The sequence below is a fragment of the Manis javanica genome, chromosome 2, assembly GCF_040802235.1.
Source record: "Manis javanica isolate MJ-LG chromosome 2, MJ_LKY, whole genome shotgun sequence".
NCBI lineage: Eukaryota > Metazoa > Chordata > Mammalia > Pholidota > Manidae > Manis > Manis javanica.
In genome coordinates this window covers 149,165,099-149,187,998 of record NC_133157.1, presented here as the reverse complement: position 1 = coordinate 149,187,998, position 22,900 = coordinate 149,165,099, and the positions used below count along the sequence as shown (strand labels likewise).

The window sequence follows — 22,900 nt, the reverse complement described above, 5'->3', positions numbered from 1 at the left end:
CGTTTTGAGAGGAATCTTCTGAATCCGTGGATGTTTTGTTGCCCTTGTCTAGCTTGGATTAATACTTAGTCTATAGGCACAGACCTGATCATCTACACTTGTCTTCTTACAGCACTAATTTATGCTTTCTATCTTTATCTTGCATCTACCTACCACTTCAGCATTTTATCTAACAAAAAGAAGAAAATGAGGGAGAAATGTGGGATTCACATATAAATCAAGTATAAAAATCAAATGAATAATCATATCTGACTTGACTCTTTATAGTTCATGATGTGTGATCAAAACCGAAAGTTTCTGTGATATGACTGCCCTTGCACTGTTCACCATATAAGAACTTGTTCACCATGTAAGAACTTGTTCGTTATGCTTCAGAAGATTGGAGACTGTTGAGAGTTAGGCTTGGGGTTGATTAATGATTGTGCATTGAGTCCCCTATACAGAATTTTATTGTTGTAAACAACCATTTGATCAATAAATATGAGAGGTGCCCTCTCAAAAATAAAAAATAATAAAGAAAGAAAAAAAGAAAAGAAAAGAAAAGAAAAGAATAGAAAAGCATGTGGGAGTGAGCAGAAGGATAACAGAGAGGGAAGAGTAGAGGGGACCAGTATAGAGGAATAAGGATAGGTGGGGCTTGCTATCACCCTAAGGGAATGGGAGAACAGGGTTGGACAGGTGGAAAAGTTTTGACCTCACCTTTTTTTGGGAGGAGGGTGGGGTGCAGGGCGGTAGGCACAACAGGAAGGGGCATTTCAGATAGAAAAGAACTAGTTTTACAATGTTTTTCATGTGAAACCCTCTTAAGATTGTATATCAATGATACCTTAATAAAAAAATACATCTGGGTTTGTGTTTTTATGTGCCTAGTTTATGTAGCAGGGAATGGGAGGGAAGGTTAGTGATGAGGTTAAAATTACAGGCAGATGCCAGAATTTTAGGGGCAACAATTACAGGTTTACTACAATTTTTCTCTCCTCCTATACTCAATAATTATCTGTTTATATTAGGCCAGGCTTGTTATTTCCATTTTATATCTGGATTTAAATGACACATTTTCCTAAGTGATTTTTCAGGAACAAGACAATACCAACAAAAAAATTAAAAGTCTTATTTTAACTGCATTTAGCTACACAGTAAGAAAACAAATACAATGGTATCATCATGAAAGTACTAAAAATCTCTTCAATGAAAAAAAATCTAAAAAGTAAAATATGTATGGTACTTTCACATGTGACTTCATTTTATCTCACTACTGAAAGAAGGAAAGGCTAAAAATGACTTTTATAGGCTAGGGAAAGTGAGAAACAGTAAAAGCAATTTCCTTCATTCTAAGATGCATGTTTTTCACACTATGACTTTTAAAATTGTCAAGATGAATCTTACACTACTAATTTAATATATTTTTGTGGGCAGGGCCACACCACAATTATAGGTATACTTTGAATTAAGGAAACATGGTAAAGGATTTTGGCCAAAGTCAACAGTAAGAAAGTGGCAGAATTAGGCTAAAAAAATCCTGCTCTCAAATTATTAATGTATATTAATAGGAACATAAAGGTCTGTTTAGCTATTCTTTTGGCAATTTAATTAAATGTATAGGGCCTACCTTCTACTAAGCTCTTCCTGAAATATAGCCACACAATACACCTTTTCTGCTCTCAAAAGCATATAGTCCAATATAGAGGCCTATATGATTATCTATAAAATAGTTGGGATTAACAGCAGAGTGATACAAGGTGAGGTACATCCAGATGCATAGTTACTTCCATCCAGGATACCGGGAAAAGCCATACAAAGCAAGAGATCTTAACATATGTTAACCCTGAAAACACTATGGAAGGCCTTAGGTTCAGTTGGGAAGGGCTGACAGAATTTCCAGAGAAGGCGCTCCAAGTCAACGGAGCAGCAACCAGGAAAAGGCACAGAAATCAACCATTGGGCCTCACTGGCAGAGGCATTTAATAGTGAAGAGTGGGAAAGAAAGCTAGAGAAGACTTACTAAAATAAGGAGATTCTTGAAGGTCAAACTAAAGAATGTGAGCAAATGGACAGCCTCCTAACGGCTGTGTTTGGGGAAGATTAATCTGATGCTAAACTGTACTGGCTGAACTAGAGTGGTGAAGTACTGCCGTATACAGTCTAGTGTCAAATATTCAGTGCTCAAACTAGGTGGTAACAACAGCAATGGCAAAGAAGGAGTATCTTCTCTTGAAATGCCTGGGAATTTTTTTTGAAAGCTGGCAAATTCCAAGAGAACAGAGCACCAACTTGTTAAATACTTGCAGCCCCACTACTTTCAGCACAATACTTTTCCCATTGTACGTGCTCAGTAAGTAAGATGAAAGAAGGCAACCTGCAAAGGATAACTTACATCTTGACTAAAGGCTAAATGTTCACAACCACTCTTATACTTCACAAATCCACTCATATCATAAGGGGGATTCCCTCTCCAATCTCCATCTTACAGCCTAAGTCAAACGTTGCTTTTGATTAATAGGCTTTACAACCCCACTTACTTCACCTTCAAAACATGCCACAGCATTTAAAAAAGAACATATCCTACTAAACATGTGCAAAACATTGCTTTACCCAGGATTTTACCTAAGAAAGCAGCTGCTTTCCATACAGACACACCAAGTTCTGCTGAAAAACTATTTATGGCAGAAGTTTTTCTTTTAGGCAGCAATCAACATGCTTCTTGTGTTACTTATTGAATTTGCTACATCACTAGTGCAACCACAAGCTGCTGCTTACATTTCCAAAGTTGTGCAAAGGGTCCAAAGTTGTGCAAGACTCATCACTGAAATTAGACTCTGGTATATAAATAGTTGTTAACACCTGAACAAGGCTTAGTTTTTATTATTAAAATCAAAGTAATGTCCAAACCACAGGTATTGAAACATATTTTACAAAGAGTTTGTTTACTTATCTGTGAATTAAACTCGGCTGTTATTTTAAGTGAGAATAACTGAATTTTTCTGCTACAAACGGACACCAGGTCTCCTGAAAACTGGCAGTTGTCACTCTATATTTTAATATACCCAAAAAAGAATCAAAGTGTCTCTCCGCAATACACACACAGGGAGCACCGAAGGCCTTGGATTACTATCAAATAACCCCGTTTACACGTGGCACAAATCTTCAGTACTCTTTCATGCTTTAATGGCCTCGAATGGCACTCACCAGTCCTCAAGTAATGGATGTGATTTATTCCAACTTGGAAATTAAGGGTGTTCAAAAACAAATTTTTTTGGAACAAAGGTTTCCTTCTCCTTTTAAGCTGACTATCCTATACAGGGGAGCGTTCTGCGCAGGCCTCGGCAGATACAAGTAGGTCAGGGAAGATGGACTCATATCAGAAAACCCAAGACCCTCTCCCATCACCTTCTGCTCTCCTCTGCCTCCTTTTTTCTTTCTCAGAGAGGTGAAAAGGCCTAAGGTGAGGGCCCTGGCAAGGGAGTGCAATCATCTGGGTCGGACCCTGAAGGACCCGGGCTGGGTGTCCCTCCTGTCATACACTTCCCGGATGGGGCGTCGCAAACGGCCGCCGCGGTCCGCAGCTGCAGGGCGGGCCGGGCCTGGCCAGGCCGCGGCCGCTCGCAGTGCCCACGTCACCAGCTCCAGCACTGCGGAAATGGAGCGGCGCGACCGGGAAGCAGGCGCCGGGCGGCGTCGGCCACAGCCCCGCGGCCAGGCGCCGTCTGCCTCTCAGCTCGCCGACACCCTCCCAGCCGCGCCCCGGGCCCTCACCTGTGTCACCGATGATAATGTACTTGAACAGATAGGCGTACGCCATGGCCGCGGCCGCTCGGTGCCAGGGCACACGGCTCCTCCTCCTCTGACTGCTCCTCCTCCTCCGCGCCCCTCACCCCGGCGCCGCTCGACCTCGAAACGCCAGGCCCCGCCCGCCGCAGCAGTCGCCGTCAGCCTCCGGAAGTCAAGGGCCAAGAGGAAGCCAGACAAACTGACAGGAGCCGAGGGGTACAGCGCACCGCCGGGCTCTGTCGAACAATAACAGTTCCCGCAGCGCCGCCGCCCCGCCAGCGCACCGACCCGGAAGTGTTGCGGCCGCCAGCGCGGCCGGAGGAAAGAGGAGGTGCTCCGCACGCCGGCCGCGCCCCGCTGCCCGGAGCCCCGCCCCTCCCCGCCGGAGCCCTGCCCAGCGCCTAATCGGCCAGCTCCTAATCGGCCGGTTGGCCTTGTTGGCGCAGCGCTGCACAAGCCCCCTGCCCCTTCCCCCGCCGGAGCCCTTCCGCCCAGCGTGGCCTAGTGCCGGGATCCGGCCAGCTCCTAATCGGCCGGTTGGCCTTGTTGGCGCAGCGCTGCACAAGGCCTGGCTCCTGTAGTTCCGGCATGTTTGGGCCGGCAACCCCGGCGGCCGGGAGACGCGCGAGGAGGGAAGGGTTCGGTTCCGAGGCCGCGCCGCGCGCCGCCACCGCGTCCTTCCGCCCGCGAGCACGTGGCGTGTGGGCGGAGGTCGCGTTCAGTGCCGGGATCCGCCGTGAGCTCGTGGGAAGGAGTTTGAAAATGCGGGAGCCGGTAGAGGGTGGGTTATACGACTGGGAGGATGTGTTTAGGGACCGCGCTTGACAGTGAAAATAGATGTATTTGTAAATTGGAAACCGTAAATCACGGAACATGAAGTAAATCTTTGTGTGCCCCTACGGTGGAATTATACGCGGCTCGTGATTTTTATAAAAACGCCTAATTCAAGCGAAAATAAGACACAGGACTCTTTATAAATACGTATTTATTTTATATGTATTACTTATGTCCAAGATACATAACAATTAGCTAAAATATATTAATTGTATGTGTATTTATAAATTATTTTTTACCGTTGTGTAAAAAAGTGAGAAATAAGTTTAAATACCCATACGTGCATAATTAACCTGGAAGGAAACAGCTGGCGCCAAGGGGAGTGGATGGATTGGAGGAAAGATCTGTTTTTCGCTTCACTTTTGTGTGTGCAGTTTAATAAATATTTTGCAGTATTCATGAATTACCTATTGGGAAATACTTGAAAAAACAAACTTTCGTTCATTCAGTAGACCTTTATTTATTGAGTACATAGTTTCTTGCACTATTAGGTGTTGCAACTAAAGGCAGTCTCTATTCGAAGGGAGCCCAGATTTAGAAGAGGAGATAGAGGACCGAGTTAGTTTAGGTGTCAGGATAGGTTGTCTACAGAATATGATGTCTGAATCAGGAATATGAACGATGAGTAAGAGTTTGTCGGAAGAAAAAAAGGAGGGAACTGAAGTTTGGGCACAAAGAACAGAATGTGCAAAGTTCATGGAATCTGGGGAATTTAAAGTTGCATAAGGTAGCTTATTTACTAACCCATATCCTCTAATGTTTGCAGTGAAAGGAGAAATCACTGGGATTTAGTGGCCCTAGTTTCTCTTGCCTGATACTCTCTCCCTTTGGGGGTCTCATAATGTAATTCTACTGACGCCTTCACACTGACCTGGCTGTGGTTGGTTGCTCGATGGTTTGAATGGCCTTGCCTACAGTGAAATCTTTTTCTGGGGTGTTTGGAGGGGATTTTACTAAAGGTTCAGGGATAGCACACAAGACTTTGACATGAGAAGTTCCCTGAAATTGCCTTGTCTATTTCGCTCATTCTGAATTGGAGGACGGGGGACCCCTGCCTAAAGTCTCCAGGTTCTAGAGGCCATTTGTCTGTCCTCCCATCTGAGTGCCTTCACCCAGGTCTTTACTGGGTGATAGACAACTTGAATGTACCTTCCCTCCAGCAAAAACCTCAGTTTCTAGTCTCAGAGGTACAGCCATTACTCAAAGGCTCAACAGGACAACTTCTCAGGAAGTAAAGGCTAGTAGTATCTTTGTGAATCAGGAGCATTCCCATACAGTTAGAGGAGGTGAGCAGCCGGAGAAATCACTGGTGCCAGATCATGCAGGGTCTTGCAGCCATGTAATATGCATATAGAACTTTACCCAGTGGACACAAGGGAAGCTGTAAGGAGAAAAAAGTTCAGAATTGGGAATGTAAAAAGTCAGAAATGGATATACAGCTATAGAGGCAATGTGGTATAAATTAAAGAACTTAGGGACCCTGGCTTCTTGTCTTGGCCCTGCCACTGATTGGATGATTTGGCCTCTTAGAGCTTCAGTGTACTCATCTGTAAGTGAAGGAGGTAACTGTTAGCTAGAAGGTTTGTTCCAAGTCTGAAGACCTTTAATTTTATGTCTATTCAACCTCCAGACCCAAAGTCAACTGTAAAGTAGGTAGTAATCCTTTTGTGACAATGTCAGGGCCACAGGAGTTAAACATTATACTGTTCATGCACAGAACTGAGATGCATTACTCAGTACCTGAGAGGCACAAGAACTGTAACAGTTGGTTGTCTAGAACTAGCAGTATAATGAAAAGAGCAAAGATTTGATTTTCAAGCCCTTTCTGCACCTCATTTTCCTTATCAGGAAAATGTGTATAACTGCCTCACAAAGTCAATTTAGAATCAAATTAGATAACGTGTATAAAGATATTTGATAAATTATGAAAAATATATACTTAATACATAAAACTCTCAGTGCTACATAATTTTTAAAAATTTACCTTGAGGTAGTAAAGGCCTAATCACTATATACGTTCATGTTTTAAAATCAGCTCCATTCCTGGATCTATTTTAAGTATCTTTATTTTTTCCTACATGTAACTCATAATATGTATTATATTTTCTCTAAGCCTATATGCTATCTTAAATCCTCTCTGAAACAGTATAGGGTATAAATAAAAACCACACAACTTCATTTTAAATATTTTATTTAGACCCCAAAATCTAAAAAAATTTTTCAAGAAAAATTCCTCAGGCAAAATGATAGAAATAAACCTCTCTTCCCCTAAGAGGTGGTATACTTACTGGGATTTTCCATTCAGTTTGATTTTTAGCAATTTTACTCCCTCGGTGATGAGTTCTTACAACCTCATCTCCTAGTCTCACATCATGTATGGTCTGAAGGTATAACTGAAATTTAAGGATTGTTAAATGACATTCAGGTCTCCTTATTCAAGTTCTTCATGACATTTTAAACTAGTATAGTATTGGAATTTTGCATTTATTGCTCCCAAGTAAACTTTTCATGTGTTTAAATTTTCTCTGGTTTTGATTGCTCTTAGATTGTGGAAGAGGGTGCCTTGGGATACTGTAATCTAGAGGTTCTCACTTTGGTTTCCATGGTTCCTTAGCCAGCCCTTGAATGCACTGGGGGCTCTGTGATCCCCCAGAAATGGTATGCAAAATCTTTTATGTATTTGCATATCATAATTTTATGGAAGAAATTCTTGCAAGGGCCTGTGAAATGCCTTCTTTCAGTCCTTTCTAAATGCCATACTGTAATTTTCCACCAGGTACTTAGTAAGTTCAGTACCAGTGTTAGAAGAAGAAAAGACTATGTTCAAGTCCTGAGTTTACCACCTATCAGTTGCATGATTTTGGATAAGACGAGCAAAGTATGATGGACAGGATTATACAAGCTGCAATTTCCTCATGAGGTGACACAAAGTGTCTAGCAAAAATGTCAAGCTCACAGTAGACATTAAATAAATACTGAAGTCATCTCCCCCTTCCCTTCATCCTCTCCCTGTCCTCCACCTCCCACCTGGTACTAAAAACTATAGGAGTCAAGTGTGAGCCCACCAAAGACCCCGCCTTAAGGAGATTAGAATCTCCTTGTACAAAGTCATGAGTACCTTTGGCCTGATGAAGGCTGCAGGAAAGGTACTGTTATTTTAGAGAACACAATTTTGTTCCAAAAGAGTAGTCTTTGTGGAAGGAGAGCCATTTAAGCTTGACCTGAAAGGGCATAATTTTTCATAGTTATTGCTTTAATCTTATCATTCTAGATGCTTGTATAATCCTGTCCATCATACTTTGCTCATCTTATCCACCTAACCTGCCAGTTATATTCTAGTTGGGTAATACCTAGTATTCACTGTTTCACTTTTCTATTCATGACCTATTTCTGATCACTTGTCAAAGCCAGAAATGACAGTTTCTCTCTTCCCCTCCATTCTCCTCATCCTTCAAAGGGTTACTTGAAGAGTCAAAATGTAATGATTGCAAATACAAATCCTTAGTCAATGTATGTGTAGATAGATGAAGAAACTTTCTTTTATATGTAGGCTTTTCTTTTTACTGGTGGACTAATCATTTGTAATAGAGGGACCTCCGTGGATTAGAGAGTATTAGAATAATAATCTCATTTTATAAAAGAGAAGATTAAAAACTTCACATCAAATGTTTTGAAGTAATAATAAATAATGTAAAAGTGAGTTAAAACCTAGGATAGTGTTCTTAAATTAACTTTCTAAGTCCTTAACATTTGCCTAGTGCTTTCCATAGAGAAAGACTCAATATTGGATTCCAGGAGGCCTGAATTAAAGGCTCTTTCCTACCACTAACTAGCTGACCTTGAGAAAATCCTCTTCAAACTTTTTGTCATCTGTTCAATAGAGATAATAATTCTGTGTGCTTACATAATGGAATTTCTGGGAGGGAGATGTGAGAGCACTCTGAAAAGTGCATTGTGACAAGGGGAGAGCATGTATACCAAATTCTGGTGAATGATTTTCTGAAACTATATGTAAATATATTGGAACACCAAACTCCTATAGAACCGTGTAACATCCATATTTTATTATCTGCATTGTTGGTTTTTTTGTGAGCAGAGACTAGACTATGCAATTGCTTCTCTCCATTTATCTTTCATGTATTCTATATCTTTTGTTAATTGGTAGGCATTCCTTTTTCTGGAAAAGTTGGGATTAGAATGAGTTTGGGGATGCATGACAAGAATACCTTGCAGTGGGCTGGAAAACCCTTACTACCTCATGAGTGCTCCCATTTATTTTAATCTTTATCCCTAAAGGTCTTCAAATTTTGCTGAAGAGAAATCTGTTTTCTCTATTTTTGAGGATATGATAAGTTAACTCTGTCCCAGTAGGAGGTGTGGACAGAGAAAAACCTTCTGTCACTGATGTCTTTTTTGTGAGATGGAATCTTGTTATATAAATGGTACAGGGAATTGTGAGATCACATTTCAACCCTCTTCTGTCTCCCCTCCCTCCTAAATAATCTATCTCTGCTTCTAACAATCTCATTATCAGAATTTTTAACATACGGAGTGAGAGAGAGGAAATGAACACTGCAGAATCACATTTCACTTCTAATCTGGAGAAAACAGGAGTATATTCTTTCAAACTTTATTTGCAAAAATAATAGTTAAGTCACTAAAATAATATATGTTCTTCAAAAATTAAGGCTTACATTAAAAAATCTGCAATGCTAATATAGGTTTGTGCCAAGAATTGTTGCTGTACTTGTGCTTTTTTAAATTTCTCAATGTGAGGAATCTAGAGATCAATTCTCAAGAGCCTTAGAATAAATAATTACAACGAAGTACAGTACAAACTTAAAACAGCAATATACATTTATTCTCATACAATTTTTGTGCATTAGAAATCTAAGAGCAGCTTAAATAGGTAGTTCTGGCTTAGGGTGGGTTGTAGTATCTTTCAGCCAGGGCTTCAGTGGGGTTGGAAGAATGTTAGACTTCCAAGGTGATTCACTCACATGGCTGTTGGCAAGAGGCCTTAGTTCTTTACCATGGAAACCTCTCCAGAGGACTGCTTATGTAGCCTATGACATGACAGCTGATTTCTCCCAGAGTGAGTGATATGAAAGAGATTGCAGAAGGTCAAAACTTCAGTGTCTTTTATAACCTAGCCTTAGAGAAGTCACATCCATTCACTTCTGCTGTATTCTTTTGGTCCCATGGACCGGCTATGATAAAATGTAGGAAGGGATTTTACATCAGGGCATTAATACTAGAGATGAGGATCATTAGGAGTAATCTTAGTCATCACACTTAGGTTGCTACCACAACCTGAATAGATCAAGAAATAAAAACAGGTATCTAATAAACGTCTAATCATCTGAAATCAGATACATTTTGGATCAACTCAGTTTCATTTAACCTGGTCTCTCTATAATAAAATTTTACTGTAAATGGATTACTCTATAAAGAAGTTTATTGTGGTTTAGGTTTGTGCACTTCTAGAAATATTTTAGATAAAGAACCTGAAAAATGATGATCTTACAGTTGGAAGTAGAAGAGAATACAATTTTTTCTTTGTTTTTGAAAATTACATCTCAAAGCAGTTGTTTTGAGGACAGAATATAATGACAAAGTAGTTCCAAAAAGGGATTTGTTAAGAGTTGCTATTCACTTCCATCCCACGTCCTTAAAGATTCATGTGGTTCAACAGAGTAAACAATTTATTTCCAGTTTCTCATTTAACTTCTTTGAATAATTTTACAGGAACTCAGTAGTTTCTAAACGGCCCCCACCAGTAAGATGGCAAACTTCCAGCTTCTCTTCGGGGTCCTCGGTTCCCGCTGGCACCAGCTGAAGCCCAATCACCACTAGCCCCCCTCCCAATCCCATCACCTAGCCAACAGCCAACAGCCCCATAGAAGTGACACCTCAATCAATTCATGCCCTTTCCTATATAACCCAGCACCTTTCCCTAATAAAGCGAAATTCTCCGGTGAATTCCTGCTGTGTGTCGCTCCTTTCCTTTCATTGGTGCCGAAACCCGGGAGACGGGACACCCCAACTGGGCCCCATCTTCCCACCGACACCAGCAGCAGCTTGCCCTCGTCCTCTTTTTCCGGCGCTGGCTCATCACACTCACCACTCCTCTCTGGCCTTTAGGTAAGTTTTCCCCACCGGAGTGGGCCACTCTTCCCCGAGCTATCGCAGTGCCATTGACCGTGATCGTCCGGCAAGGCCCTGACGCTTGGGGATGAGGAGGGAACTCTCCCCGCCTCTGGCCTTCACGGCTGCAGTGGACCCTCAGGCCCCACCTCCAACAGCCATAAATCCCCGCCTCAGGCCTTCACAGCTGCAGCAGGCCCTCAGGCCCCCCTCCAACAGCCATAAATGAGGTGACTCCTTTGCAGATGAGAACACTCCCTTTTTCCCCCCTCCTCCTTCTGTTCCGTCCGCCAAAATCTGTTCTGTCTGCCGAAAATTCCTAGTGCTAGGTACCTCGTGATTCCGGCAAACTGCCTTCTTGGGAAGTCTGGGTGATGACCCACACTTCCTAAGAAATTCCGACTCGTATAGGAGTTTCCGCAGACCACCAAGGATCATCTGGGACGCCCTTTGTCTCCATGCGGTCTGCTTCCAGTCCGAGGATCTCCGTTCATCTTCCCCTGTTTGTCTCCTCTGTCCTTTAGCCATGGGAGCTTCCTCATCCCTCCCTGAAAGTTCACCTCTTGAATGCCTGCTTAAGCATCTGGCTACCCTCTCCCTGACGCCTGATATAAAACCAAAACTTCTCCGTAATTATTGCTCCCAAGATTGGCCAACATACCCCTTAGACAATAACAACCAATGGTCCGCAGGGGGAACTCTTCATCCTAACATCACTTGCACTCTCTTTAACTACTGCCAGAGCCTGAAAAAATGGAAGGAGATTCCCTATCAGAAGCTTTCTGCCTCCTCCTCCCCCCACCCCCTCCTAAGTTCTCCTAGCCTGCAAGCCGCCGCCCCCGCAGAAGCCTCCCGTTCACTCCCTTCCCCTTCCTCTACAATAGCCTTTCTCCCTTCCTCCCCCACCATCTCCTCCCCCATCTCACCTCCTCTGCCTTCCTTCCCCGCAGATTAAGCCTGAGCCTTTCAGCCCCCCCTTTAACTAGGTCCCGGGGCCTCCTCCGTCTTTGCCCTCATCACCTGTTTCTCCCCTGTTAGGGACCGTCTGTCTTCTCACATGTTTGTAGGCAGAATGAGAAAGCACCTTGCCCCATGTCTGAACGCGGCATGGGAAAGCACAAGCTAGAGAACAACCTGTGCAGTCCTTGGAAGTTATCTGTCCACAAAAACATATCTTGTCCTCGAAGACGAGCCAAGACTCCTCCCTCTGAAAATAGGAAGACCTTGAAGATGTGTAGAAAGCCCCTGCTTCTAGCTATGCCCTTCCCCCACTTGCCGATGTGGCAGGAATGGAGAACAAAGAACATTCTGTTTACGCATTCTATAAGCAATTAACTGGAGCTCTGCTGTAGCTCAGTTAGTAGAGCATGGCACTCTTAACCTCAGAGTCATGAGTTCAAGCCCAACTAGAGAGGCAGAGGCAAGCAGCTGGGCTGCTGGCTGGCAACACGTGGGTCCGATGCTATCTTTATTTTCTTCGCCCCCCTTCCGCACTTCAGGACCTGCTCGACTAGGCGTGGCTAGACCACGTCACTCCCCCACAGACTGAGTCAGAACTCTTCAGTCCCCCTCAGACTCGGTCCTGAGGGCCTCCCAAAATTATCGCCCCCATCCAGGAGGTAGCAGGATCCGAAGGCATCGTGCACATTTATATCCCTTTCTCCTTAGGAGATTTAGCCCAACTAGAGAAACGCCTAGGTTCCTTTTCCACTGATCCCACGACATACATCAGGGAGTTTCAATGGACCCTCCAGTCCTACAGCCTCACGCATCATGACATTTTCATGCTCCTGGCCAATACTCTCCTCCCTGAAGAGCGTAGACGAGTTTGGGAGTTCGCCCAAACGCACTCTGCCGAAACCCACAGGACTGACCCCACCTATCCCCCTGGCCCCACTGCTGTTCCCGAACAAGACCCACACTGAGATTATAACACCGTCGTAGGTCTCCGCTCTCGAGATATTTTTGCCTCCTGCTTAAAAGCAGGTCTGAAAAAGGCAGCTCATAAAGTAGTCAATTTTCCAAAGCTCCAAGACATAATTCAAAAGAGAGATGAAACCCCCTGCGAGTTCCTCGACTCACTCAAGCCCTATTACAGTATACCAGCCTGTACACAGAAACACCTGAAGGAAGACATGTCCTTATGACATATTTCCTAGCTCAAAGCTACCCCGACATTAAAGCTAAACTCAAAAAGTTAGAACAGGGCCCTGCTACCCCACAGACTGAGATCCTAACAGTGGCCTTTAAAGTCTTCCATAACCGGGAGGAGGAGAAAGAACGCCGTAAACAAAAGGCTGATCAGGCCAATTTCCAGATGTAGGCCCAGCTGATAAAACCACAACCTGGGCGCCCCTCTACAAACAAGCCCCCCCCCCCCAGGAGCTTGTTCCAAGTGTGGAAAAGAGGGACATTGGTCAAGGGCGTGCCCCTCCCCCAGGTCTCCTACCACCCCATGACCCAGATACCACAAAAAGGGCCACTGGGGGTCTGATTGCCCAACAACCCAAAGGGGAGGCTGGACAAACAACCCCCATCCTAAGCCCGCCGTAGTGGGGCTGGACGAAGAAGATTGACAGGGCCCGGGGGGTTCTCGCCCGACCATTTCCATCATCAAACAGGAGCCCAGGGTTACGTTAACAGTAGACAGTCGCCCCATCTCCTTCCTCCTAGATACAGGAGCTACCTTCTCAGTCTTGCGAGAATAATGGGCCCTACCACGCCAGCCATTACTCCTATAGTCGGGGTAGGAGGTAAACAGATTTTCCCATTAAAACCCCCCCGCCCCCTTTATGCACAATCCAAGACAATCCCATACCTTTCTCCCACTCCTTCCTGGTTATGCCCCAGTGTCCCATTCCTTTACTAGGACAGGACATCCTTTCTCTCCTCCACGTTTCCATAACTATATCCACTCCCACAGCCTCCAGTACACCCTTTCTGATGGCCCTCATAACCGACGACCCCCCTCTACCCAATGAAAGCTCCGGTTCCGCCCTCATACACCCTGTAAATCCCAAAGTTTGGGACATTACAAGCCCCTCCGTTGCTCTATGTCCTCCTGCCTCTATCAAATTATGTGACCCCTCTCAGTATATCTGTCAGGCCCAATACCCCCTAACCACTTCAGCCCTCATAGGCCTCCAACCCATCATTCAAGATCTCTTAAACAAAAATTACCTGAGACCCACTCACTCCCCATTTAATACCCCCATATTAGCTGTTAAAAAAACCAACAGATCTTTCCGCCTTGTCCAAGACCTTAGCCTCATCAACATGGCTGTTGTCCCTATCCATCCCTTAGTTCCAAATCCATACACCCTTTAATCTCAGATCCCTGCCTCGGCCTCCCACTTCTCAGTTCTAGATCTCAAAGATGCATTTTTCCTATCCCTCTGGACCCCTCCTCCCAAGATTTTTTCGCCTTTATCTGGATAGACCCATACACAAGACATTCTGAACAACTCACTTGGACAGTTTTGCCACAAAGCTTCCGAGATAGTCCCCATATTTTTAGACAGGTCCTAGCTCAGGATCTCAAACAGTTTCATCATAATCACTCCAAGTCCACCTTATTACAATACATGGACAATCTTCTACCCTGCAGTCCCTCGTGGGAACAGTCTCAACTTGACACTGCCTCCTTACTTAACCTTCTAGCTTCTAGAGGTTACCGAGTATCCCCTGTCGAAGCTCAAATCTCTTCCCCTCCTGTCACTTACCTCAGATTCCTTCTATCTCAACAAAGAAAGTCCATTACCTTAGACAGAAAATGGCTCCTCTCTGACCTGCCCCTTCCCAAAACCAAGACAGAAATCCTTTCCTTTCTAGGCCTGGCTAGATATTTTAGAGCGTAAATCCCTAACTTCTCCCTGTTGGCAAGACCGCTATACGACCTCAGCAAAGGCCCCCCTAAAGAACCATTATCCTCCTCACCCCGACACTCCTTCAATAAGCTCCGTCAAGCCCTTGTGGAAGCCCCAGCTCTCAATCTTCCTGATTTGTCAAAGCCCTTCTCATCATACATACATGAGAGGTCCAGTCAAGCTCTAGGAGTCCTAGGCCAATATTATGGCCCATCCTTTGCCCCAGTAGCTTATCTCTCCAAGCAATTAGATCCCACAATTCGGATGGGCCCCCTGCCTACAGGCATTAGCTGCTAGACAGCTCTTGCAGAAGGAAGCTCATAAACTGACATGCAGGACGCCCCTTACCATACTGTCCCCACATCACCTAAAAGATCTCTTAAGCTACAAAAGTTTAGAGACTCTCCCTCCCTCCAGACTCCTGACCTTACTGTCCTCTTTCCTCCAAAATCCCGTTCACCCCCTTTGCCATCCATACCTGAATCATGACTTTTTCCTCCTTTACTGGTCTCTCGCTTTTTTTTCCTCATTCCTATTGTCTTCCCCACCACCCCAGCCTCCTTTGTATGGCAATTCAAAGTCAGACAGACTTACACACAGCATCAAACAAAAGTTACTGCCCTCATTGCCACACCAGACTGCCCTCTGAAAAGCTGCTCTGAGCCTTTATACCTCCACTTTCCTCCCTCCACCGAAGTGTTCACTAGCAGCTACCCTTATTCTCCCTACCTCTGCTTCCTCTATGACCAAAAACAAGCCTATTGCAGGCGATGGCCAGACACCTACGGGGGATGTCCCTACTGATCTTGTGCCGTTCACTACATGAGTAACTCCCAGTACCCACAGTATTACTCCTCCAACCGTTTCATGAAATATCCCAACAGCTCATTCTCCTTATCAATCCCAGATCCCTGGGACTCTTGATGGGCTGCCAGAGTCACAGCCTCAGTTTACTATGGGGGGTCCTTGAGCCCCCACGGTACCCTTCATATCTCTCGAAAGTATGTTCCCTCTCATTTCCAGATCTCTCCAGTTGCATCAGATACCAGACATTCCGAAAAAGTCATTATCCAAACTCTTGACGGCACCTCCTCATGTTCTTATCTCTCAAGTTGCATCAGATATCAGACATTCCGAAAAGTCATTATCCAAACTCTTGACGGCACCTCTTCATCTTCTTATCCCCGCCCCTCTTCCCATTTCTCCTACTCTTCATTGCAGCTCATTCAGGACACCACCATCTTTCTCAACCACACCCTGAACACCGCCAATTGTTTCTTGTGTGCATCACTACAGCGCCCACTGCTGGCTGCCGTGCCCCTTAATATTTCCAACTACTCCTTCCATGCAGAAAGACAACCCCTCTGCCCCCTGGCAGACATAACCCTATGGGAACCAGAATACGCAGATAATCTCACCATCCACCACTGTGTAGGCCCAACTCCATCCCCCTCCAGCGCACTTCACTGCCTCTCTATCTACACCCCTACCTCCGGCTCTAAGACTTTTATGCAACCGGGACACTTCTTTTGGTGTAATGGCAGTCTTTTCAACTCACTGCCTCCCAACTCCGATATACCCTGCATTCTCATCACCCTAATCCCACAGCTTACACTTTACAGCATGGTAGAATTTCTTGAGCTCCAACCTCCCTTGCCCTCGTGCACAAAAAGGGCTGCTTTCCTTCCCATCATGGTCGGTATCTCTGTGACCACCTCAGCCATTGGGGCAGGGTTTTTGGGAGGAGCCTTGGGTCACTCTCTATGGGCAGTTAGAGATCTCAATGCCAAACTTGAGGGAGCCCTGACATCCACTGCCGATTCCCTAGCCTCTCTCCAAAGACAGGTCACTTTGCTAGCTAAGGTCACCCTTCAAAACCGGCGGTCCCTAGATCTGCTTATAGCCGAGAAGGGCGGCACCTGCATCTTCCTCCGGGAAGAGTGCTGCTATTACATCAACGAATCCAGCATTGTAGAAACTGACATCATCAAACTCAGTGACCATGCCTCCAGCCTCCACTCTGCTTCCAATTCCAACCCATTCTCTTCAATACTAACAAACCCCCTCCTCACCTGGCTCTAGCCCATTGCAGGCCCCATAATAGTCATTCTTCTCACCTGTCTCTTCTTACCCTGTATAGTAAAGTTCATCAAATCCCAAGTCAGAAAAATCTCTAATCAAGCTTTCAACCAGCTTTTACTCAGGAACTACCAGCTTCTGGCCACAGAAGATCCCTCACCCTCACGTGACCTCCTCACCACATGCTGAGATGGACCCCTCTCTCCACTGAAAACTGTTCCTAGAAACAATGGCTGCAGATGCCTGGCTTCTGGCACCTGTATCCTCCTGGCACCACCATTAGAATCAACAAGTCCTCGACCTATAGTTACAGGGAACCTTCATTGATTTCCAACCTGAATAAGTCCACATCTGCTCATTCTTACTGTGGGGAGTCCTATCAACCCTTTCCTCCCAATCCTCAAGCCCTCACTCCCTTCTCTGCCCCTGTTCAGCAGGAAGCATCCAGAGAGAAAGCAACGTCCACAACCCCATAGAGAAAGGGGGGAATGAAGGGCCCCCACCAGTAAGATGGCAAACTTCCGGCTTCTCTTCGGTGTCCTCGGTTTCCGCCGGCGCTACCTGAAGCCCAATCACCTCTCACCCCCCTCCCAATTCCAGCACCTAGCCAACAGCCACCAGCCCCGTAGAAGTGACACCTCAATCAATTCATGCCCCTTCCTATATAACCCAGCACCTTTCCCTAATAAAGCGGAATTCTCCGGTGAATTGCTGCTGTGTGTCGCTCCTTTCCTTTTAGTTTCCTACCTGTGAAAATTCTCATATCCAAATATTATAACAGTTGCTTATGTATTTTAAGTTTAAAAAAATCTAGATTAAATAGAAGTAGTTTGGGAAACATTGCCTTTAGTTAAGGAAGTTTAAGGTACAAACAAGTAGAAGTTTGACTATCATTACCTAAAAGTAGTGTTTTCTCATACTGTAGTTTAGGAATCTTTATTAGAACTGCATTTACATCATTTTGGAATCTTATCTTTAAGTTTTCATAACTAGACTTAATGGAAAATATATTTTACTTAGTAAATGAATATTTAAATTTTCTTGATACTCCATTTGACATAAATTATAATACAAAAGCATCTGTTAGAAAGAGCAGATTATTCAGCATTGATATACTAAATTTTCTGTTAAATTTTCCTTGAGAAAAATCAATTATAAACAAAAACCTCTTTAGAACTAGATCCTTCTTCCTCAGTTTGAACTGACTGAATGCATTTCTGGTGGTTCTCCTTCCGCTTCAACCCAAAAGACACTCCAAACACCAGATAAGAGATTTTCTCATCTGAACCTTAGATAAGCTATTTTGCTTATTTATAAAAGAACAGACCAACGTTCTTGAGTTACTTGTTGAAACACAAAAACTGAATTATCTACCTTTTCTTTCTTGAAAACAAGTAGAGATACAGAGTAAATATAAATTGTTTTATTATAAGTGACCCAGGATACAGAAATAGAAAGTGGGGTCAGTACATACAGGCATCCCTCAATTACCATTTATTCACTTAAAAGTTTTGAAGTCACAAAGTCACTGAAGTTAACAGCTATATAATGATTAATTTAATGTAAGCTGTAGTACAAGAAAGGATTATTTAAGACCTGCCATTAATATGCCAGTCAGAGCCACAGAAAGAATTTCCTGTGAAGCTAATGAGCTTAAACTTAAGATCCCTCACTTGCACAAACCCCTTCCAAGGCAAATGTGTTCATTGGTCAATTTTCTTTTTTGTAAAATTTGCAAAAGTAATACATTTAAACTGTAATCAGTGAATTCTGTTGTCACTTTCCACTCAGACTTCCTATCATACATCCCCTGTGTTGGCAGGTGCTAGAGTGTCCACAGATACTTTGGATACTGGTTAAGGAAGAGTTAAGTTGGAGACCTATTGAGCTTCATAGGGTATATTTATTCAATCACTTGTGTGTGTAATTGAATTATTCCAAGTAGTCCATTGTAGAAATGCCTTCCAGGAATATTGCAATCTCTACTATACTTACTCATACAAGGTCATATGGTGTAGAGGTCATATCTCAGCATACACATGTCCTTCAGGGTTAGTTTTCTATTGCTGAATAACAAAATACCACAAACTTAATACTAAAAAAAAAACCCATTTATTATCTCACAATTCTGTAGGGCAGAAGTCTGGGAATGGTGTGCATGGTTTCTCAGTCTCACAAGGCTAAAATCAAGATGTTGGCTAGCCACATTATCATTTGAGGTCCTTTCCTAAACTCACATGGTGTGGCAGGATTCAGTTCTTGTTGTAGGATCAAAGTCCCTATTTCCTTGCAGGCTGTTAGACAGGAGCTGCTTTCAGCAACCAGAGACTACCTGCATTCCTTGTCATGTGGCTGACTCATCTTCAAAGCCTACAAACAGAATTTGCCTCGTGTATAATCCCTCATGCTTTGAATCTCTAAGTCAGGAAGGGCCCCATCCCTGTTAAGGATTCAACTAATTACTCTTTGGTCCACTCAAGATAATCTCCTTACCCTGAAGTCAGTTGATTTGGGATTTTAATTGCATCTTGTAAATCCAGGGAGAGGAAATCCTGGGGCAAAATACCTCTAAAAACCAAAATCAATCAAAGGGAAAAATAAAGTTTTAAAATCTGTTTATTGCTCACAAACTGCAGTTCCGGCCCTTCTCTCTTTCCTGTTCTAGCAGAAGCAAAACCGGCCCTCCCCCTCACCTCTCAGGTACAGATAAGCCCTCCATTGCCCAGGTAATTAGCCACTGATATGGAGATGAACTTCTCTCCACCCCTCAGGAATGATCCAAATGCACTAAAGCCATACTTCTTTCCACCACTGAACACCTATTGATATGCAGATATGCTGAAGCCAGGCGAGATATTCTGGAAATGTTACAATTTTACCCACAATCTATAAACCCCTTCACAGCAGCATGTAAGTTAGTATTTCACTTAACAACTTAGGGAAGGTTTGTGTACAAAAGGGAGTGGAGAGAGCTTGGGGGCCATCTTCGATTTTTACCTATTATACCCAGCACTGGACATATATGGGCTAGTGAACGGTGTACCTCTTAAAAAGCTTTTCAACTCAGAGTATATATCTTCAAAGACTTGGAGGGCAAATTCAACCATAAAAAATGGAAAATTTATTTGAAAAGCTGATGTAGCTTTAACATACCATGTTAAAGGCAATGTTTCAATTAAAACTGTATAATAGATAGCCAGATGTGAGCAGGGAGTGGGTGGGGACTTTGTCTGGTATTTACATTTGGTTAGATGCTGGTTTATATTCTAAACATTCTGTGTAGGGTGTTCTTTCAGAATGTAGGGAGGGAGGGTAGATAAAAACCTGCCAAAACTGACTGGTTCCAACATGGAGGCAAAGTTAACACTGTTTTCTCCTCCAAATACTTATATGCTCATTAGTATGCTAAAAATCACACCCTTTGGCACAATAACAGTTCTAAGGAAGACAATCTGAAGACAGAAAGAGGGTGTCACTCTATTTCCTAGAGGGAAATCCCCTCATAATTCCAAGAAAACCCTGACTATCCTGATGAATATTCCACCTCCTGCTTAAACTCCAGCTATAAGACCACCCAACCTGAACCCCACCAGGCTGCTCACCTGTCAGGCAAGCCCACACTCTCTCCTTGAGTGTGTACTTTTGCCTTATTAAACTGATTTTGCTTGTACCTGATTAACCTGCTGTAACTATGGGAGGGAAAATCCCGGTGCAAAATACCTTTGGAAATGAAATCAGTCAAAAGGAGAAATAAAGTGGGAGAAACCCGTTTACCTCTTACAAGCAGTTGTCCTGTTTGTGTCTCTCTTGACCCGGCTGCATAAGAAGAAAGCTCCACCCAACCTCTCCAGTCCAGATAAGCCCTCAGCCGCCCTTGTAATTCCTACTGATATGGAGATGGACTACTTCTCTCCACCCCTTGGAAACACCTATTGATATGGAGATGCACTAAGGCCAGGCGAGAGATTCTGGAAATACTGCAGTTTTACCCATACCTGTTCATGAACTCTCCCTCAGTTAGAGTCAAGATCCCTCTCCTGGGTTGAGGTCTCACCTAGTGCACAGGGAGATCTCCCCAGATTGGATGCCCAAGAACAAAACCAGTAAGAAATTACAGACTCCTAACTTATTTATTAAAAACCTACTGATTTTTATTAATTAAGAACAAAGCATTCATAAAAAATTAACAGAATAAAGCAATAAGAACAGTAAACATGAGCAATAAAACTAATAAAAATTATCCTATCATAGAGAATTAATCTGTAACAAAAGTCTTTACAGAGCACACCAAAAGCAGTGGTTTGTTACAAGGAAGAAATAAATTTTGAAAAGAAGGGTGGGTAAAATTGAAACATTTCCAGAATTTCAAGGCTGGCTTTGGTACATCTGCATATTAACAGGCATTCAGAGGTGTAAAGAAGTAGACTTTAGTGCATTTGCATCTTTCCTCAGGGGTGGAGAAGATCATCTCCATATCAATGGGTAATTACCTGGGCAACAGACGGCTTATCTGTACCTGAGAGGTGAGAGGGAGGGCCGGTGTTGTGGCTGCTTGAGCAGGAGAGAGAGATGGGCCAGACTGCAGTTTTGTAAGCAATAAACGGGTTTTAAACTTTATTTTCTCCCTTTGACTGATTTTGGTTTTTAGAGGTATTTTGCCCTGGGATTTCCTTTTCCAGGACTTACAAGAAGTAATAAATAGGCTCTGTACCTGTCTTGGATTCAGAGAGGGGCCTTGCCCTATTCCTTGTAATCTAGATCACTGCGCACATCACAAATACTGAATCACAGAGCCGTTTCACTTTCTTTTTGACATTATAGGAGAGGCTCCTTAAAGTTTGGTAACCAGTGGAGGACCAGAAATTCTAAGAAGGTAAGTATAAGGAGATCTTGCCTGGAGGCCACAGGAGACTGGCTGAGAGCAGAAGAGGTCCTAGTGGGTAGGAGGAAAACTGCACCCAGCCCCTGTGTGGGTAAAATTGTAATATTTCCAGAATCTCTCCCCTGGCTTTAGTACATCTGCATATCAATAGGTGTCTCCAAGAGATGGAGAGTAGCCATCTACATATCAGTAGGTGATAACAAGGCTGTGCTAGCGTTTATCTGGACCAGAGAGTTCGGTTGTAGCCGTTCTTCTGCTGCAGCCTGGTCAAGAGAGAAACTAGACAACTGCTTGTAAGAAATAAACAGGTTTCTTAACTTTATTTCTCCCTTTGACTGATACTGGTTTTAGAGGTATTTTGCCCTGAGATTTTCCCCCTGGAGTAACACCATGGAAGCCAAAGGAGGGGCAGCCACTTCACTTTGGTCACTCCAGATCACACAGGTGGGGGTAGACACATCAGAGTCCCCAAGTTAGTCAGGAAAATAGGTATGAGCAGGGTGGAAAGAGAAAAAGACCCAAAATTAATCAATTAAAGCTAAAAAAGCCAAGAGCAACTTGGCCTGGAGTGTTTGAATATTTCCCAGATAAAGGAAGGTACCTCAGCATAGCCCATGTCTTTGTTGTGTTAATCATGGAGGCCCAGCTTACTTTCTTTACCTTTACCTATATGCTGTTTTTTCTCCTTCCAGCCCTAATTAAGTAGTTTGTAACCTTGGCAACTAATTTAGCATGCAGACCCAGCCATAAACAACACAGTAAAAGGCAGGAAAGATTCCATCTTAAAGATTGTATTTTTTTAAATTAATTTTGTTGTCATTAATCTGCAATTACATGAAGAATATTATGTTTACTAGGGTCCCCCCTTCACCAAATCCCCCCCACAAACCCCATTACAGTACTGTCCATCAGCATAGTAAGATGCTGTAGAATCACTACTTGTCTTCTCTGTGTTGCACAGCCCTCCCCATGTCCCCCCACATTATACATGCTAATCTTAATGCCCCCTTTTTTTCCCACACCCTTATCTCTCCCTTCCCTCCCATTCTCCCCAGTCCCTTTCCGTTTGGTAACTGCTAGTCCATTCTTAGGTTCTATGATTCTGCTGCTGTTTTGTTCCTTCAGTCTTTCTTTGTTCTTATAGTCTTTGGGTTTGAGGTGAGTCTCTTGTAAGCAGCATAGAGATGGGTCTTGCTTTTTTATCCATTCTGTTATTCTGTGTCTTTTGACTGGTGCATTCAGTCCATTTACATTTAGGGTGATTACTGAAAGATATGTACTTATTGCCATCGCAGGCTTTAGATTCGTGGTTGCCAAAGGTTCA

General features: G+C 43.6%; 1 protein-coding gene and 1 long non-coding RNA gene across 4 annotated transcripts in view; one reads left to right on the top strand and one right to left on the bottom strand.

Annotated features, from left to right (window-relative positions):
* RAB2A (RAB2A, member RAS oncogene family) overlaps nucleotides 1-22,900 on the bottom strand; it is a 145,683-nt gene that overhangs the window by 116,670 nt on the left and 6,113 nt on the right. The window contains exon 1 of one of the 3 annotated variants that reach the window (XM_073229574.1): nucleotides 3,754-4,093. The exons of 1 other annotated variant lie outside the window; for it this stretch is intronic. In XM_073229574.1, the coding sequence (XP_073085675.1) occupies nucleotides 3,754-3,799 (46 nt within the window). In that variant the 5' untranslated portion in view covers nucleotides 3,800-4,093. Of the gene's footprint in view, nucleotides 1-3,753; nucleotides 4,094-22,900 lie in introns of those variants that run through there. One more of the 3 variants, XM_017661212.3, reaches the window with a different exon arrangement.
* On the top strand, nucleotides 4,290-10,584 carry LOC140847924 (uncharacterized). Its single transcript, XR_012128202.1, has 2 exons — nucleotides 4,290-4,549; nucleotides 10,351-10,584. It is a non-coding gene; the product is annotated as an uncharacterized lncRNA (long non-coding RNA).